Below are 20,251 nucleotides of genomic sequence, written 5' to 3'. Positions count from 1 at the left end.
TTCATTTCACCAGGGCCCCCCCCGCGGCTTCAGTTCACTCTCAGACTTTGTTTCAAGCTGGGTAAGGCCCCCTCCGCCCCCCCCCCTCCCATTGCGCTAAGCAGCTATATTACGAGAGGTGGCCGCAGAACCCAAGACATTGCGGGACATTTCCGAGCGTGGGAATGCGCAAATTGGTGGCCCACGGTGGACGGGGTAAGGGGCCTACCTCTTGGAAATGGCCCCGTAAGTGATATTAAATCGTCTGCAGTCCTCGAGAGGGATTTTTTTTCTGCACGCACGGTCACTTCCCTCGCCGCGAGGGCCTCGCTGCACGTTGGGTTGACACGCACCTTATATCTGCCTGATTATCTGACGACGCTGAGGTGTGTGTGCGTGTGTGATAATGTGGGGAGCGGTAGTGTAGTGGTTAGTGCGCGGCGCTACTAACCCGGCGACCCGAGTTCGATTTCCGCTCGCGGCCAACACCGGTGATAATTATCTGAACCGGTCCTGGGGCTCTTCTTGGTCGACTTGGCCTAAAATGAGTACCTGGTGCGGTGTGCAGTAAACATCGCCACTGGGAAGACAAAGGCTGCCGGGCGTGGTGCTGGCCACCCACCCCTCGTGTATCCTGCTGGCCTTTATAGGTGCTCACTAACAGCACTTGTCCCAACAGTCTGTTAAGGCTATATGGGGGATATTTGTCTTTGTTTGTGATAATGTGTGGTTGCTTTCACGGTCGTGAAGCGGTGAGCGTGCGTCTCTTCGAACGCGGCGACCCGAGTCCGACTCCCGCTCACGACCACCACCAGGTGAGGATTATCTGCACCGGTTCTGGGCCTCCCCTAGGTCGACTTGGCCTGAAATTAGTACCTGGTGCGATGTGTAAACATCGCCACTGGGAAGACAAAAGCTGCCGGGCGTGGTGCTTGCCCACCCCACCCCTCGTGTGCCGTGCTGGCCTTCATAGGTGCTACTCGCCAACAGCACTTGCCCCAACAGTCTCTTAAAGCTAGAGGAGGAGGGGGGGGGGGGATCTTTGTCTTGATCTCAGAAGGTCACCTGAATGGCCTGCCCGGGGCTGTGGGTTGCCCACGCACGTACCTCACCGGTCACGCTTCACCGTGGTGGTGCCAGCCCGCGGATGGCAGGGAGGCGGCCCGGAACAGAAATTATTTTTGGGCAGCTAAAAGCACGACACGACGGAACAAGCCACGTGATTGGGCTCTTTCACACTTGTGTGAAATAATGAAGGTCATAGAGGAATTGCACCGAAAATTATGTTAATAGTTTGAACAGAATGATTGTCTTTAAATATATGCATTTTTAAAGACGTGAATTTGTGGTGGTATTTTGCGCCGTTGTTTACCCCAGGCCCACCTTGAGCTTGTTGGGGCCTTCAGACTTTGCTTGTGGCTGGCGCCGCCACTGATGGTTTGACCAAACACGTTCCAGGTGCCCTTACCTGGGTACCCATTTCACCAGCAGATGCGCCGCTCGATCACAAAAATACGCGCGTTCACGCACACACACACACACGCGCGCTTTCACGCACACGCGTACACGCGCACGTACACACACACGCGCGCTTTCACGCACACGCGTACACACGCACGTACACACGCGTACACATGCACGTACACACGCACGTACACATGCACGTACACATGCACGTACACATGCACGTACACATGCACGTACACATGCACGTGCGTTCAAAAAACAAACACTCGCGTGTGGTTCAAACGGAATTGCCGATTGGTGGCGGTTGTGGTCCGGCACTGCGAACGTTCCCGCATCGCGATAACGAGCCGTGGGACACAGGGGGGTGGGCGGTGTGGGGTGCGAGTGGAGCGGCGGTGCAGGCGGCACTCATCCATCACGTCACCCGCACGGCGCGAGCCGGAACCCTGGCGGAGAGCGGCGATCAATCACGCGGAGTCCTGCGAGAGAGAGAGAGACGCTGGCTGAGCAAGTGGAGAACGGTGGCTTCTACTGGGTCCCCCCCCCCCTAAACTTACCTCTCCCCCTGTCCCCCCACCCTCCACCAACTCTGTCCCCCTAAGGAACGCGCCGCATCCCACGGTGACCACTTAGCCTAATTTCCAAGCGTGCTTCATAATTACGATTAGGTTGACGGCGAATTTGTTTGTTCTGTTTTCGCCGACCCGTTCGCGTTTCAATTAGCAAATGCGCGCGTTTAACAAACAACAACAAAACGGCGGACGCGTGCGTTTTTCCCTTCGTCAATGAAGACGACAAAACTCTCTGAATCTGATTGTATTTTATTTTTTTGTTCCGCTGCTGTTGCTGCTGCTCGAATGGAATGTGTCAAATGCCCAGATTCCCCACCTCCTCCTGCCCCAATTAGTTGCCCTGGTCCTAAATCCCCTATGATCTACGAGTTGCAGTGACGATACATCAATTGCGTTTCTGCGAAAAGTCACATCCACTGCTCGAGTGCCCGGGCAACACTTCTCCTTTAGCCGCTGACCCCAATTATCGCCGGCCCCTCGTGAACTTGAATTACAGTGGAAGGAAAAAAAACACCCCAAAGTCGCCTGGAGGGGAGGTCAGTCGCTCGTCCCCCCCCCCCCGGTGGTCTTGACGAGCAGCAGGAACAGCGAGGCCCCGGGGGGGCCTAAGAGTTCTGAGCGAGCTCGTACGCCCCCTCCCCACCACCCCCCCCCCCCGACTTGGAGGAGATGGCGCTCAAAGGATGAATCGAGATATGAACGGCGAATTCCGTCAGCTGGCAACCGGACGAAGATGGTTCACCCGCGTCCACGCGCGGCGCTTACAGATGCGCTTTCGCGGCCGTCTGGAACGCTCTTGCTTCAGATATTAGAAAGACAGTGGAGCCGTGCACTTGTAAATCTATATTGAAAACTTATTTCTTGAGAACTGCTTTTTGTGTTTAGTTTTTGTTGTCCTTCCCCCGCACCTCCGATTAGCACCGCTGACTATGTACGGTGCGATGGAGGTTCAACATACGTGTAACGACAACACCATTTCTAGAGCCGCAGCCATTACCATTTTTTTCAATTTTCGTAATTGCCTTTCACAATGTATACATTTTTTCACTTTGTTTATTTTTCCACTTCATTTAATTAACGATGAAGCAGAAAACACAAGCCAACAGTTTACCTGTCAGTCATAACCACAACTGTTTGCCGATTGAATATATTCGACTGATTTTGACGTGTTGGGAGTTTTACGGTTGTCTTGTCAAGATGACGTCGCATTTGTTAACGAGCTAAATGTCTAGAGCTTATTCATGTTGTTTGTCTTGCGTGCAACCCTTAAGTAATACGTTAAATTGTAAAAAAAAAAATGCGTTTTATATTTTATATAATTTACATGTGACAGTTCCTTGCTCACATTGGCACTTGACGTTAAGAAAGCGGCGTGTTCACGTCGGTTTCATTTTTTGGCGGCAAACGCGACGTCCGTCGTGCCAAGCAACACCACGGGTCCTGTGGTGTGCGTGGAGTTCGCTTGCCAATAACATCCGACAATCAGCGATGCAGCAAATTGTTTAGCAGGCCGCACTCTGCTGTTGAGACTGGGGGGGGGGGGGGGGAATTGGCTTCTTCTCAGCCAGACGTCTTGTTTATTGCATCGGGGTCGGCTGCTCGGATTTGATTCTCCATGAGCATCGGTGGCTAGGAGGTGTTAACTACCTCGCCTGGCATGCAGGAGGTCGAGGGTTCGATCTCGACCCTGATGCCTGCTGTATATTTGGAGTTTGTGTGTCTCATCATCATCACGTTGGCTAGGATATGTTAACTACCTCGCCTGGCATGCAGGAGGTCGAGGGTTCGATCCCGACCCTGATACCTGCTGTATATTTGGAGTTTGTGTGTGTCTCATCATCACGGTGGCTAGGAGATGTTAACTACCTCGCCTGGCATGCAGGAGGTCCTGCGTTCGATCCCAACCCTGACACCTGCTGTATATTTGTAGTTTGCATGTATTTCTCTCCCGGTAGCCACTTGAATTTTTCTCTGGGTCCTTCGGTTTTTCCCTCCACATTTAGAAAATGTGTTTAGAATTAACATGCGTTTATAGTATTTGGCAGGTATAAATGTTCACGTGATGAGCCACTTCGTTGAGCTATCATTTGTGGCCAGGTCGCTTCTAAAAAAAGAGCTCTATAGCTCAGTGGGCCTTACCTGGTAAAATTAACAATAGCTTAAGATAATTGTTTTTTTACCCTTCAATCTGGCAACAAAACTGACACCTTTTTTACAAGGAGTTATGTTTACATAGACCACAATACCTGCAGTCATAATGCAAACAAAAAACATAACTGTGATAATGGATGCACTGTCCTTGAAGTTGATTGGTCCACACCCGAGACAGCTTTCCTTAGAGCCTAGTCTCACATGGGTTGGACCAGATGACGCCAAAAGGCGCAGTCAATCAACTTCAAGGACAGTGCACATTATCAGAGCTATGTTTTTTGTTTGCATTATGACTGCAGGTATTGTGGTCTATGCAAACACGACTCCTTGTAAAAAAGGTGTCAGTTTTGTTGCCAGATAGAAGGGTAAAAAAACTATTATCATATTTTTACTGGCAAATGAGGTTCCAATGGAATAGCTTGAGAGTTTAGTTTTCTATTCTGTACCTCTTCTCTCGTCCCATCCACATTGTTCCTCATCTCTCGTTCCACCGCATCCTCCCCTCTCGCCCTTGGTCTCCCTCTCTACTTGTGACCTGCACCGGTTGCAACCCCACAGCCCTACTCATCTATGGATCTCCGTGCGAATCTACGGGTCTCTGTGTTTTGAGTGTATTTTGATTTGTTGCACGGACGATGGTCCCGTTTAGCCAGCTGCCAGGATATTTAACGAGGGACATCCGTGGTGTGCGCAAGCACAGCAGCAACAAGTCTGTGGGCCTCTTGTGAGCCTAAGTGTCTCTGTGTGAGTCTGTGGCTTTCTAATCTCCATGGCTCTTCTAATTGCACCTTCTTGGTCTCTTTTTGCCACAAGCCCAAACCCGCTACGTCTCGCCTCCCTTACCCTCCCGGCGATATGACTAACCCCCGCTATGGCTCAGGAAAGTGCATAACCGGCTAATGAACTAAAATGTTATTTTATTTTACATTCAGAGACAAGGTCTTGCAGAAGGGTTCGACAAAAGTCAGGACCCGTAACGATCTCAGATCCGTGCCGTATGCACCGTTGTCTTGTGGAAAGGGGGCAGACATGACATTGAATTTGACCTTTGAGGTCAATTTCCCTGCACCTCGCGGCTCTTAATTTTTTTCTTTTCTGTTTCGTTGGGAGGGCTCTTGAAGCCGCTCGTCTAAATGCCGACCAGAGGCAGCGAAGGATCTGCGGGGGATGGATGTTGAGCCACGTGTACCCCAGATCAATGTGGGCACGGTGCCCCCTGCGTGATATCACGATTGGGATGTCTGTTCCCAGGTTGTTAAACGAGCAGGCAGAAGGAGTCCGCGAGCACAACACAACGAAAACTCAACACATTCGTTCGTAGCGTTGTGGCCGCTAAGGGAAATAATAAGAGGCAACGTTTCGGGCAACGGCCCTTATTCATAGCGGAGAGATGGGTCTGCCATGATTTATCCGTGATAGAGAAGGGTCATTGCCGCAGCGTCACCGATTATTTTTTTTGGTTTTTCTCACGAACAGTCTCCTTGAGCAATGTATTGTGGGCTTGTTGTTGTTGTTGCAGCTGTTGGTGCACAGCTTGGGCCACCTGCTGTAATCGACCATTACAGTCCGTTTATCTGTCTTTGAGAGTAATGTAACAATTCATGAGTTGGAATCCACTCTGAACCCCCCCCCCCCCCCCCACCTTCCTACATCTCTTTACTCTTTCATCAACGCACCCTGAATCCATCGACTGCACTCGGAATCCACTGGATCTGGCCGCTCGACAGAATCGACGGAATCGATTTCTCGAGATCCGAACATAACGCTAAACCCTCGGCAACACGACGAGCGACTTCCATGCCACGAGCGTTCCGCGCTGCCGCCGCTCTGCTATTTGAGCTTGCTCGGTTTGGGGTTGCTTGGTTTAGGGTCGCTCACTGAGACCCATATCCAGCCCACGGGCGTGGGATTACAGCGCGTTGCGAACCGTCGGCAAGACCTGCAAATATCCGGCGCTGAATTATGTACAAAATGAATTTTTCAAAAACCTAATGACCCCCCCCCCCCCTCACCCCACCACCCGCCTCCTCTTTTCTTAAATCTCAATTAATTGTCACAAATCTTGACTTAAAGCTTTCGTGACTGCAGGAATTCATATTCATTGGGTCTTTTTGTAAAGTCACGTAGATCGGTTCAAAGAAAATAACAAAAGAACCAAAAACTACGACGTTTCGATCACAACACAAGCGGTCGCCCTCCGTCGCCTCTCAGGCCCTCGCCTCCACCACCACCACATACTACCCTGTAAGAATCGCTTCAATTTACGTCGTTTCGATATTCGTCATCGCACCTTTCAGGAACGCATCCCCCCCCCCCCCCCCACCGACGTAAAAAGGGGCATTGCTTTCAATCAATTTTCACCGAGCGGGGTGAGTGCGCATGTTGCAGTGTGTCGAGCAGAAAACATCGGTACGAATCGATGAATCCTCCATGACGATGCTCCTACTGCTCTCCAACGCCCATTACATGATTCATCGTCTTGCCCTCGTCGAAATGCATCGCCACGGAAGGGGACACAGCTGCATCTAACAAGCTGGACCCAAAGAGTGACCAACGTAGAAGTGATAAAAAGGCTGCACAGAGAAGACGAGCTGATGATGATGATGATGCAGGCAGTGATGAGAAGGAAACTTCGGCACTATTTGGGCACACGTGCAGGATGGACAACCACAGGAAATTTAAAATAGTGCTGTTTGGGAAAAGTGTAAGGAACCGGAAAGAGAGGAAGACCGAACAGAGAATGGCTTGAGAATTGTTTTTTTACCCTTTTATCTGGCAACAAAACTGACACCTTTTTTTACGAGGAGTCATGTTTGCATAGACCACAATACCTGCAGTCATAATGCAAACAAAAACATAACTCTGATAATGTATGCACTGTCCTTGAAGTTGATTGGTCCACACCCGAGACAGCTTTCCTTAGAGCCTAGTCTCACATGGTGTTGGACCAGATGATGCCAAAAGGCGTCATCTGCATTATGACTGCAGGTATTGTGGTCTATGCAAACATGACTCCTCGTAAAAAAGGTGTCAGTTTTGTTGCCAGAGAGAAGGGTAAAAAAACAATTATCATATTTTTTACTGGCAAATGAGGTTCCAATGGTGTAAATGCTTACCCCGAGATCTCATACTCTGATGGTGCATTGTCTTTGAGTTGTGCGCCTTTTGGCGTCATCTGGTCCAACCCATGTGAGACTAGGCTGTAAGGAAAGCTGTCTCGGGTGTGAACCAATCAACTTCAAGGACAGTGCATACATTATCAGAGTTGTGTTTTTTGTTTGCATTATGACTGCAGGTATTGTGGTCTATGCAAACATGACTCCTCGTAAAAATAGGTGTCAGTTTTGTTGCCGGATGAAAGGGTAAAAAAACAATTATCATGTTTTTCTGCTGGCAAATGAGGTTCCAATGGAGAGAATGGCTTGATGACGACATCACAGAAAGATAATTGGTGCCAGAGAGATGTGGCCACTCCTTGAGAGAATTTATATTCTTAGGTTTTTTCGGTAAAGTCACGTAGGTAAAACATCAAAATTAGTAAAAATAAAATAAAGATCACGACGTTTCTGAGGCAGCACAAGTCTCCGTCATCAGGTGGGACCGTCACAGCCAGATTAGCTGCATCAAGTGAGGCAATGATTCAAGATGTAATCCCTTAAAAGCGAGTTGAGGGGGGAGGAGAGGGGAGGGGAGCTCATCAGAATGTGGTAGCCAATGAATGGAACGTATCGGGAGGGAGGGGGGCGGGGCCAAAAGGGTGGGCGACGGCGTGGAAGCGATTGTGCGCAAGAGACAAACTGCTGCACACGCCAACGCATTGGACAGAGAGGGGGGAGGGGGAGGCCTGATACACATGATACAAAAAAACGGAAATGCCATTGTTTATACCAATGCTGGCTGAACAATGAGCAGCCTGAACTCGCTTTTAAGGGATTACATCTTGAATCATTGCCTCACTTGATGCAGTGAATCTGGCTGTGACGGTCCCACCTGATGACGGAGACTTGTGTTGCCTCCGAAACGTCGTGATCTTTATTTTATTTTATTTTTATTAATTTTGATGTTTTACCTACGTGACTTTACCGAAAAAAACCTAAGAATATGAATCCTTGCAGTCACGAAAGCTTCAAATCTTGAGAGAATTGGCAAAATACGGACGAACGTGGAAAGGAATGACCAAATGTTGCAGTGGACACCCCGCTACGGGCTATCTGGATCGTGATGATAATGATGCCCCGACGAGGGACCTCATTGACCTTCACCGTGGCTTGCTCTGTTTTCTTTGGGTCATAAACCAAATGTTATTGACGACGGCCAGCTGGTGATTTGGTAGTGGTGGTGGTGTCGTTATTTTATTTTGACTTAAACCTTTCGTGACCGCAGGAATTCATGCTCTTTGATTCTTTCGGTAAAATCACGTAGATAGAAAAAAACATTATAATAAAATTCATAATGCCGAAAGAACCAAAGAATACGTTATTTTATTTGTGCTTGTAATGCTCTGCCAACAAAAGTCTCTTAATTGGTTTGTTTCTCTCGACGAGCTCCGCCCCAGCCGAATAACGAGGCAGATTTATTGCAATTTTATCCCAACGGTTTTTTTAATATAAATGTTTTTCTCACTCTCTCTCTCCTTTGCGCAGGAATCCACGAGTTCCCAGAAGACATCTTCAACAACGTGCAGCGCCGGCATGGCGCCGTGTTGCTGCACGTGCTGTGTGTGAGTAACCACCACCCCCACCACCCACACCACCACCCCCACCATCACCACCACCACCACCAACAGCTCCACATCACCAACAACAACAATTGATCCACCAACAACACCGCCATGGATAGCAATGCCGCCACCAACAGCAGCAGCAACAGCAGCTCCAAAGACAAAGATCCCCCCCGTGTATAGCCTTAATAGACTAATGGGGCAAGTGCTGTTAGCGAGTGGAACCTATGAAGGCCGGCGCAAGGCACACGAGGGGTGGGTGACAAGCACCACCCCAGCAACGGCTCCGCCACCACTGCTACCACGAAAGATGAAGATGCCCATATTCTACTACCACCACCACCAATAACAATGGCAACAGCAACAACAGTAGCCCCACCAACAACAACAGCTGTAACATGAACGTCTGTCTGTCACCACCTCCACCACCGTGAACAACAACAGAAACTACCATGACCACCACCACTACCACCAACAGTAGCTCCACCAGCACAACCGCTGCCACCACCACCACCAATAACAACTGCACCATCAACACTAGCAACAGCAGCAACAATAGCTCAACCACCACCATGACCACCACCACTACCACCAACAGTAGCTCCACCAGCACAACCGCTGCCACCACCACCACCACCACCACCGATAACAACTACACCATCAACACTAGCAACAGCAGCAACAATAATAGCTCAACCACCACCATGACCACCACCACTACCACCAACAGTAGCTCCACCAGCACAACCGCTGCCACCACCACCACCGATAACAACTGCACCATCAACACTAGCAACAGCAGCAACAATAATAGCTCAACCACCACCATGACCACCACTACCACCACTAGCAACAACATTAGCTCCAACACCACCATGGCAATCAACAACAGTAACACGAGCAGCACCAACACCGCGAAGTCGCAGAGGCAGCCTCAATTATTTAATAAATATCTATACCAATTCAATGGATGCTGATGCTTGAGCAGATTTTTCTGACAGCCTGGATGAATATATTTTGTGAATAGAAATTAAGAAATAAAAATGCCAGTGTGTCAAGTTTGTTTTTCGTTAATTACGCTTGCGCACCACTGCTAACGGAGCAGCATCACCGAATGTTTTTCAAAAGTAACGAGCATCGACCTCGCGTGCAGATGACTGAGGAATCCGAGGGCACAGGTTCACCAAATCCCATACAACGGATAAGCGTGTGGCGTTAGAATTTCTAGTGCGCGCACACGCTACAGCTCTTCTTCTTGGTTCTTTCGGTAAAGTCACGTAGAATTGAAATAATAAAATAATAAAAATAAAACATAATAAAATAATTCTCACGACGTGTCGGCCACAACGCAAGCAGCCGTCCTCAGGTGGAGAACAGGTCTGTCGGAAAGACAGCGTCTGAATGACAGGCCCCAGACGCTGTCTTTCCGACAGACCTGTTCTCCACCTGAGGACGGCTGCTTGCGTTGTGGCCGAAACGTCGTGAGAATTATTTTATTATTGTTTTATTTTTATTATTTTATTATTTCCATTCTACGTGACATTACCGAAAGAACCAAGAAAATGAATCCCTGCAGTCACGAAAGCTTTAAATCGCTACAGCTCTTGTATTTATTTTCATTCGTTGGTGGGGGGATGGCATCTAACACTTACTGGAGTTGACAAGCATATCTCGAATTTCCTTCTCACCATTAGCATAGGGCTGTTTTGCCACTCGCAGCTTAATTGGCATGCAAAACAGTTTTCTAGTCTGAGTGTTCTTGGATACATTTTGTATCTTTATTTACCTTTTTTCCGGTAGCCTTTTATGGCTATGCAAAATTCTGGCCTACGCAAAATTCTGGCTTACTCGAATCCGGCTAATAAGAGAGGCTTTACTGTGCAGAACATTTACGTTATGGGACCTCCCTTGCCAGTATAAAAATGTAAGAATAGGTTTTACCCTTTAAAAAAATTGCCAGAAAGGGTAAGTCCCATGATGTAGCTTCTCACCCCGAGCTCTCAATGTCCTGATAGTGCATTGTCTTTGTGTTGTTCACCTTTTGGCGTCCTCTGGTCTAACACTGTTTGAGACGAGGCTCTAAAGAAGTTGTCTCTGGTGTGGACCAATCAGTTTCAAAGATAATGCATATAGTATCAGAGCACGTTTGTTGTTTGCATGTTCACCACGGGTATATGTGGTTAATGCAGACATGATTCCTTGCAAAAAGGTTGCGGTTTTGGCGTTTAAACATCTTAACACAGCTGTTGTATTGCCAAGAAAGGCTAAAACCCTATTTTAAAGCATTTACCTTAGTTGATTGTATGAGAGTGTCGCCATTCAATATTTCGCAGCATGTCCCCTCCCTGCCTTTACCTGCTCTGGTGTTTGTTGCAGACCATGTACATGTTCTACGCTTTGGCTATCGTTTGCGACGACTTCTTTGTCCCGTCGCTGGAAAAAATCTGCGAGGTAAGGACAACGCGTTAAACCCAACGATCATTCGTTTTTCTCTTCGCATTGCAGCGGAGGGGAACATTTCTACTGAGTGCACCCCCACCCCTACCCCCGTGGCCCCACTGCCTTCTTGTTGGGTTTTATTTCCCACGGGTTGTAATTAACAGAGGCGGTGTGTTCTCTACGCGCTCCGGAAACGTGCCAAATGGGAACCGCAAAATGGGAGATAATGCTCATTAGCGCTATTAACGAGAAGTTGGACAAACGGAGCCGCGGGGATGTGGCACAATCACAGGCCGTGCTGTTCTGCCCCTCTTGCCGCACGCCTCTGTTTGTTAAGTGGAGCCCATGAGTTTTAAATGAAGGCAAAGACACAGATCCCCCGTGTAACCCTGAGCAGACTGTTGGGGCAAGTGCTGTTAGCGAGCACCTATGAAGGCCGGCACGGTACACGAAGGGGTGGGTGGTCAGAATCACGTTCGGCCGCCTTTGTATCCCTCATGGCGATATTTACTATGCACCACACCAGGTACTCATTTGAGGCTGAGTCGACCTAGGGCACGCCCAGGAACGGTTCAAGTTATCGTCACTGGTGTTGGCCGTGAGCGGGAATCGAACTCGTGTTGCCGGGTTCAAAGCGCAGCGCATTAACCGCTACACCACCACGCACACACGCACATATGCACACACGTGCACACACACACACAAGCGCACACACGCACGCGTACACACACACAAGCGCACACACACGCGCACACACACACGCGCACACACACACGCACGCGTACACACGCAGCCGAGGCAGTGTAAATCTCGAATGTGATTGCCGGGCGTCGCAGTATCAAGTGTAAGGACCGCCCCGGCGGCTCGGCGGTGGAGCCAATGGCTCACAAATCAGAAAGGCTGCGATTAGTCATTTGTTTATTTTGGGTCAATGTCATCGCCCAGGTACAATGCCAAATTTTAACTCCAACCCTCCATCACCCGACAGAGTAAATCAAATCAGGTTGTCCACACCATGGGCAAATGTGCCATTTGGTTAAATGGTTCTTCAGCAAAACAGCCAAGGGAGGAATTGTTGAAAAGTGAGCCAAATGTTGACAATGTTATACTCGACATTTCGCTGGAGATTACATCCAGCATCATCTGCTCTTGCGTGAAAGGTTCCGAGTTCAAATCCTGGTCGTGGGGGGGTTGATTCGGTCCACCATTCCTTTGGGGAAGTCGAGCGGTTTTCCAATCAAGAGATGTGAACACCCCCCCCCCTCCTGCAACCTTGTCATAGGAACGTGGAATTTCCACCACTGTTTCAGAGTCTGTAAACAAGACATGAGCACCACTCTTACTTGCAGCAAATCACTTTTACAGAAGTAGTGTTTTTACCGCGAAGGTAATTGGGTTTTGTCGGAGCTAATTTGTTTGCAGCTCGTATCGCGAACCGGCGTAAAGCTTCTGGCATTGGGTCCCCCCCCTATGCATCATTTATCAGCCGCTGAAACTCCTGGTCTTGGCAGCTGAAAGGCTCCGATTGAAGAACAATTCCGTCGCTTTGTTTTTTTTTGCTTGGGAAGCGCTTTGATGTTACGTAAAAACAACGACGGATTAGCAAAAGCGAAAAATACAAATGCATCCAGGAAACAGCACGGAAGTGTGCTGCTCATAACCGTCTTTACGATTTTGGAATTTTCAGCAGCTAAGTCCTTTAGTCCCATTAAAATTTTAATTTTCTTAGCAAATGCAGTTCTGTGCGATTTGCATCCGAATGCATTTCAATGTTCGCTCTCAATTTTACCGAAACTCTACAAACGTTCCCACCATTCATGTTAAATTGCTTTAATTACTAAAACTGCACACACGGAGAGAAAATTCAAAACATTTAGCACGAACCAAAACACTTGAGAAACCAGCTCGATTATTTTGCGCCGTTTCCTCTTTGCCAGCCAACTCTCTCTACAATCTTCCTCTTCTGTCTCTCTCTCTGCCCCCTGCTGCTCTGTGCTGCCGAGCTTAACAACTCGGCCCGTAGGTTTTTGAGCCGTCCTTCTGTTGCCGGTCACCCTCACCCTGAACAGTCTCCCGGTTCTGCATTTTCACCGATCGAAAATACCAACAACGCGAAAATGTACATTTTTTTTTACCTTTAGTTTTAAAGATCAACGGCAAACCACGACACGGACTTCTGACGCTAGCATAGTTGAATTAATCTGCTGGCCCATCCCCTGACCCTCCTGCGTAGATCGTTAATCCACGCACTGCGACCCGCGTGTCACCGTCGGCGCGTGGCATTCGCACCCCCCCCATCTCCTCCACCTCCAGTGCACCCGCGCGTGGCGCTCGCTCGCCGGTGGTGACGCTGCGCAGGAAAGGGTGGCAGCCCGGCCGTCCGCCCTCCCGCGTTGTGCCGCGACGACCTTGAAGGAGTCGTTAATAATGCATCGCCCCCCGCGCGGCACCATGACCTTGTACCCCCCCCCCACCACCACCCCCTCCCGCCCGCCAGCGCCTGCACTTGGACGAGGACGTGGCTGGCGCCACCTTCATGGCGGCCGGGAGCTCGGCGCCGGAGCTCTTCACGTCCATAATCGGTATCTGCTCGCGATCGCAGCAATTGCCCACGGTCGTGATTCCGCGGGTCGTGATTCGTGGATCGTAAATTGTGGGTCGTAATTCATGGGTCTTAATTCGTGGGTCGTGATTTGTAGGTCGTAATTCGTGGGTCGTAATTCGTAGGGCATAATCATTGGTTGCAATTCATAGGTTGTGAGCCAGGCTCAGGACTTTGAACAAAAGTGGTTGAAAGAAACAGCATTCCAGCACCGTGTGACACTGCTGCTATTGCAATAGTTAGCACGCCGCACTTGCGAGTGACGGGCACGATGGTTCGATCTCCCGGAGCTGCAGTTGAATCAATGGGCACGTGTTTTCGTGGAGGGGTTAAGTTATGGGTGCGGTTAAGTGTGGGTTCTTCTACCTCTTACAAGACGCCTGGCCAGCCTGGAAGAAGAGGCCAAAATGCCACCTTGGAGGGGAAGGCCGTCGAGTGCTCCTTTATAGTGGAGGAGGCCCTTCCGGCAGCAGTGGACCGAGCAGGACATTTTAGGGCTGCACCTTGACTTCTTACCAACGCCATGGTGATAAGCCGCATTGCCCCAACCATTCTACTCTAATTTTATTCCAATATTTTTGTTATAAGCAAAGCAAAAGAATAAACAGCATTAAACAGGCCTATGAACGATGTTTAATCGCCTCGGATGCATGTCAAGAATATTTTAAATATATTGCCGGCCGCCTCTGATTACCACGATTCTACGCGCGGTATCATGCCGGTGGGTGAATCTCAGCGTGCTCAAGTGCCGGAGGAACCCCGCGCTAGAGGTTTTTCACAGGACTTCTAAAACTTATTTCTCCGTGGCCTTTCCATATCCTGCTGTACATTCTGCTATGAGATTGTTTTTGTTGGGGTTTTTTTCCCCCCGCTCAGCAGTCAAAACAGACGTGTTTTATTCTCGGGAGTTGGGATGTAGATACGTTAAGTGCAAAACTAACTTGAAAGCGATGGGTGTTTTTTAAATTGTGTGTGTGTGTTGTGCGATTGTTGGACTGAGACTATCAACTCGCCATACCCAAGAGCCCAGTTTCGTAACAAGTGGCTGAAGTTGAGATGTTAACCCCCTCGCCCGGTATGCAGGTGGTCGTAGGTTTGATCCCGACCCTGACGCCTGCTGTATATTTGGAGTTTGCTTGTTTTCTCTCTCCATGGTTGTGTGGATTTTTCTTCGGGTCCTCCGGTTTTTCCCTCCACATTTAGAAACACGTGTTTAGATATTTGGCTGCTATAAATTTCCACACGATAAGCCACTTCGTTGAGCTACTATTGTTGGCCAGGTCACTTCTGAAAAAGAGCTACATAGCTCAGTGGGCCTTATCTGATCAAATAAATAAATAGTGTATAGTTTAGAAACCTGGATCTCAGTACCTCAACGTACTGACTTCTGGCCAACCCATGCACAGAAATAATTAAGCCTACCTTACCATGATGAAAAAATATAATATGCTGTACTCTTGCTAGCGATAATACAAGAGGTGTTAAGATGTTCAAACAACCATCACAAGGCATCATTAAGTCTGCATTAACCTCACGCATCATGCTTGTGGTAAAACATGCAAACAAACATGCTCTGATAACACTATGCAACACAATTTTTGTTTCTGTGTAGTAAGTGTTATTTCGTAATTACTTATGCCTAAAAAGTATATAAAATGGATATTTTTCCCCACAAACTTTGCTTTTGTGACCAGGACAGTCATATTTTGAAATTACCTATTTTCAATGCTAAAACGGGCGAATTTGTGTCTTTTCGTTCACACAAAGTCAGAAAAAACAACATATGAATAAAAATGACCATGTATTTATACTGAAGTGAAAAAATGACTACAAAAGATTTACAAGTGAGTAGTTATTCGAGACTTATGATTATACTGTAAATAACTTTCACGAATCAGCCTCCAAATGTAGTCTCCCATCATGTTCACTTACATTGTCCTTGGTAGCGGTGGAAGCGTTTGCCTTGCTCCTCCGAGTATGCTCCCATATTCTCCTTGAATTTATCAAGATGAGCATCAAGGATATGGACTTTGAGAGACATCCTACAGCCTATTGTGCCGTAGTTCATCACCAGAGTCTCAACCAGCTCCACATAGTGTTTGACCTTGTGATTGCCCAGGAAGCCACAAACCACTGTGACAAAGCTGTCCCAAGCCGCTTTTTCTTTACTAGTAAGCTACTTGGGGAATTCATTGCACTACATGATCTTCTTTATCTGTGGTCCGATGAAGACACTGGCTTTGACCTTTGCCTTAGACAGCTTAGGGAAGAAGTCTTGAAGGTACTTGAAGGCTGCCGACTCCTTATCTACAGCTCTGACAATTTTTTTCATAAAGCCCAATTTGATGTGCAGTGGTGGCATCAGCACCTTCCAGGGGTCCACCAGTGGCTCGCACTTGACGTTGTTCCTCCCCACAGAGAACTCAGTCTGCTGTGGCCAGTCCCGCCTGTGGTAGTGCGCCTTGGTGTCCCTGCTGTCCCAAAGGCAAAGAGAGCAGGGAAATTTGGTAAAACCGCCTTGAAGACCCATTAGGAATGCCACCAATTAGAAGTCTCCCATGACCTCCCAGCCGTTCTCATCATACTTCAAGGCATCCAGCAAGGTCTTGATGCTCTTGTAATCCTCTTTGAGGTTCACCGAGTGAACCAGGTGAAGAGACGGGTAGTTGTTACCATTATGGAGCAGCACGGCTTTGAGGCTCCTGGATGAGCTGTCAATGAAGAGGCGCCACTCATTCTGGTTACAGGTGATTCCGATTGCCTCGAACAAACTGGTCACATTGTGGTAGAAGCAGAGCCCATCTTGACGGGTGAAGAAGTTGCAAAAAGGTTGGTGATGCTTCCTCTGATCTGCGACTTGCACACTTTCATCCAACAAGTTCCACTGCTTGAGCCTAAACGTCAAAAGTTCGGCATTGTACTTGGTGAGACCAAGATATCTGATCAAGTCGTTGAGGTCTTTTTGGTTGGAGTAGTATGGGTTTCTCTCCTCAGCTCCACCTCTGAAGTTGTCTTTCAGATCTACAACATCTTCCTCGCTCTCTGACTTGCTGCTCTCTTCTAAAGAGAGCTCTCTCTCTCCGGAGGAGTGGGTACGGGGAGCTCATGGCAGTATGGCACCGGGGCGATAGATGAAGGAAGGTCCGGATACGTGACAGGTGCATTCTTGCCAGTCCGACGTTTGGAAGGGTCCAAAGTAGCAGTTGCTTGAGTGGGTCAGTGGGCTCCCGCCAAATTCTTGGGATAGCGAACTTCATGGCTCTCTTTTCTCCTCTGTACCATCCTATAAAAATACATTTATTTCACCCATGACTAACGTGTAAGAGATTCTTGCAACATTTTTCACGTATGATATCTTTTTTTCAATAACATTTCAAATTGTAAAACATTTTTTTTTATGTACATATTTTATAACATCTTACCTTCCAGAGTTTGTTTGCATTGCACGCAGGTGAAATGAGGTGCCGACAGGCATGCCGAAATATTCCTTGTAGGCCTCGCACATCTTAGCAGATGCTTCCACAAAGTACTTTTTCGCTCTTGTCTTGATTAATTGGCCGCAGACATAGCAAAATGCGTCTGTCGGATGCTTGCAGCCTCTTGATGCCATCTCAGAAAAATGCAGATATGTAGCCACTTAGGCAGCTGGAACTAGATTTATACTACTATTTATATTACTATAAAGTTCTAGAATGTTCTAGAAGTTACTCCAAGTTTACTCGGCACTGAATCTATCTGGAATGTTCTGGAAAATAGGTCAATTTAAAAATATCACTGTCCTGGTCACAAAAGCAAAGTTTGTGGGGAATAATAGCCATTTTCTGTATTTTTGAGGCATAAGCAATTGGGAAATAATACTTATTACCCAGGAACAAAAATAAATAAATGTTACACAGTGTCATATATGCATTGTCTTTTGACCTACAACAGAGACCGCCTCCTTTATGGTCTTCTCTCATCAGTGTTAGTCCAGATAACTCCAAAAGGTGAACAGCACAAAGTCATTGTAAATATTAAACATTTATATCTCGGGTTGGTGCGATACTGTTAGAGTAGATCTATAGGTCTCTTCATGAGTCTGTGATTCTCTATGTGAGTCTGTGGTTCTCTATGTGAGTCTCTGGGACTCTGTGTGAGTCTGTGGGTTTCTGTGTGAGGCTCTGGGTCTCTTGTGAGGCTCTGGGTCTCTATGTGAGTTTCTAGTTCTCTTTGTGAGGCTATGGATCTCTGTGTGATTCTGTGGGTCTCTGTGTGAGTCTCTAGTTCTATATATGAGGCTATGGGTCTCTGTATGAGTATGTGGGTCTCTATGTGAGTCTCTGGGACTCTGTGTGAGGTTGTGGGTTTCTGTGTGAGGCTCTGGGACTCTGTGTGAGTCTGTGGGTTTCTGTGTGAGGCTCTGGGTCTCTGTGTGAGTCTAGTTCTCTATGTGAGGCTATGGGTCTCTGTATGAGTCTGTGGGTCTCTGTGAGTTTATGGATCTCTGTGTGATTCTGTGGGTCTCTGTGCAAGTCTCAGCACAGATGGTGGGGATGGGACTATCGGGGCACGATCTGGGATGTCTCCTTGTCTCTCGTGAGAGGTCTTGACACCAACGGCTTTGGTCACAATGACGTATTGATCCTTTTTGATCTCGGTTGGTTGCGGTGAAAGAAAAGTGCAGCCTCAAAATATCTGCACCATGCCACGATTGAGGTCACAGATTGTGTCAATTCAGGCCCTGCAGAGCACTCATAATGTCTGTATACTTGTATTAACTGCCCTATCCAGGCCTGACCCACTTAACTTCGCCTCCACGTATTTTCTGCATCACCCACCTCCCAAACTGAACGTGACCTGCAACTGTCAACCCGCGAAATAATGAGGTGCGCGCCGTACTTATCGCCGCCGCAGCCGCCGCCACCACCAACAACAATGTTTTTGCCGTCAGCATTGCGAGTTACGGATGACGGTGGGGGGGGGGGGCAGTTGTGGCAGTGTCCGTCGTTTGTTCATGACGGTTTCTGGATTCCACAGAGTTTAATTTAAACCCTCGGGAATTTAGAAGCCAGGGAAAATAAACCAGTTTGTGGAACTTTTCGGAGGCAAAAATAATATGTTGTGGAAACTTCAAATAAAACACAACAAAAAAACCCTCACATATGAAATTGGGCACCAGTTTAAAAGAATAACTGAGCGAACGGGTACGATTTCCCAGGTCATAATTATAGATTTTTCTCTGTTGGGTTTTGTTGATGAAAGCCAAAAAACGTACACCTTCAAAAGGGATGGGAAGACTTCCTTTGAGACAAAGCTATTTACCTCCTACTTAAAACCATCTGGTGATGATGGTTGAGTGGGTGGTTGGGTGAATAATGGAGTGGGTGAGCGAGCGAGTTGTGGTTGTTACCTGCCACTGTTAGACGCGTTGGCAAGATGTTAACTACCTCGCCTGGTATACAGGAGGTCGCGGGTTCGATCCAGACCCTTATGCCTGCTGTATATTTGGAGTTTGCGTGTCTCTATCTCCTCGTGGTCTGGTGGCTTTTTCTCCGGGTCCTCCGTATTTTCCCTGCACATTTCGAATCAACATCACGCATTTAGAGTTTTTTGCTGCTATACATTTCCACGTGATAAGCCACTTCGTTGAGCTATCATTTGTGGCCAGGTCGCTTCTCAAAAAGCGCTATACAGCTCAATGTGCATTACCTGGTAAAATAGAAATAGTAGTAAATAGTACCGTAGTAGTAGTAGAATGTAGGACTTACTTGCACCTGCACCTAACTTTTTCTGGCTCCACTTGCTCTCGGAATATATTTCCACAGTTGTTTTGCTTATTCTCGTGTGTTCTGTTTGCGGCCGTTAAATGTCTCGTTTGTTGGTTGTGCGATGTTCCGTAAGGTCCCCTCTTAGTTGTTCTCTACAATAGTTCTGTTTTTGTCACTTTTGTTTTGTTGCTGCTGCTGCTGTGCTCACGCACCATGGATCTCCCTTGTAAAACAGCCAGGCAGCTGGATAAGGGGCAATAAGCCGTGTAACAAATCCAATACACTTTAACTTGCAGCCTGGTGGTTCCGGAATGTGTCTGGTAAACAAGAGTCCTCCACGTGGGTGCAGGAATCGACGAGTGAAGCTGTGTGTACGTACGTTGAACTTCTTTCGCACCGTACGTTGCCAACCCTGCTGATTGGAGGCGCACTGGAACAAATAACCGTGCTCGAAGCCATCGAAGAGCGATACGGAGGTGACTGACCGCCGGTGAGGGAACGGAGTGAATCGGTGAGTGCTGGACCATCAAACCGCCTTTAACCTGACTGCTCGTCAAACGTCTGCCCCCACCGC

At 48.0% G+C, this 20,251-nt stretch overlaps 1 protein-coding gene and 1 long non-coding RNA gene across 2 annotated transcripts in view; one reads left to right on the top strand and one right to left on the bottom strand.

Annotated features, from left to right (window-relative positions):
- Positions 1-20,251, top strand: part of LOC133342348 (sodium/potassium/calcium exchanger 3-like) — a 140,746-nt gene that overhangs the window by 53,991 nt on the left and 66,504 nt on the right. Inside the window, 3 exon segments of the mRNA XM_061551455.1 lie at positions 8,813-8,889; positions 11,266-11,340; positions 13,826-13,910. Of these exon segments, the coding sequence (XP_061407439.1) occupies positions 8,813-8,889; positions 11,266-11,340; positions 13,826-13,910 (237 nt within the window).
- On the bottom strand, positions 1,762-17,527 carry LOC133342356 (uncharacterized). Its single transcript, XR_009755122.1, has 3 exons — positions 17,353-17,527; positions 15,863-17,213; positions 1,762-1,925 (listed from the first exon to the last, which is right to left on the bottom strand). It is a non-coding gene; the product is annotated as an uncharacterized LOC133342356 (long non-coding RNA).

The sequence above is a fragment of the Lethenteron reissneri genome, chromosome 14 (assembly GCF_015708825.2).
Source record: "Lethenteron reissneri isolate LAM-NWPU_2019-01 chromosome 14, ASM1570882v1, whole genome shotgun sequence".
NCBI classification, from domain to species: domain Eukaryota; kingdom Metazoa; phylum Chordata; class Hyperoartia; order Petromyzontiformes; family Petromyzontidae; genus Lethenteron; species Lethenteron reissneri.
Note: the sequence above shows the minus strand (reverse complement) of the source record. Positions and strands in the feature narration are given on the sequence as shown.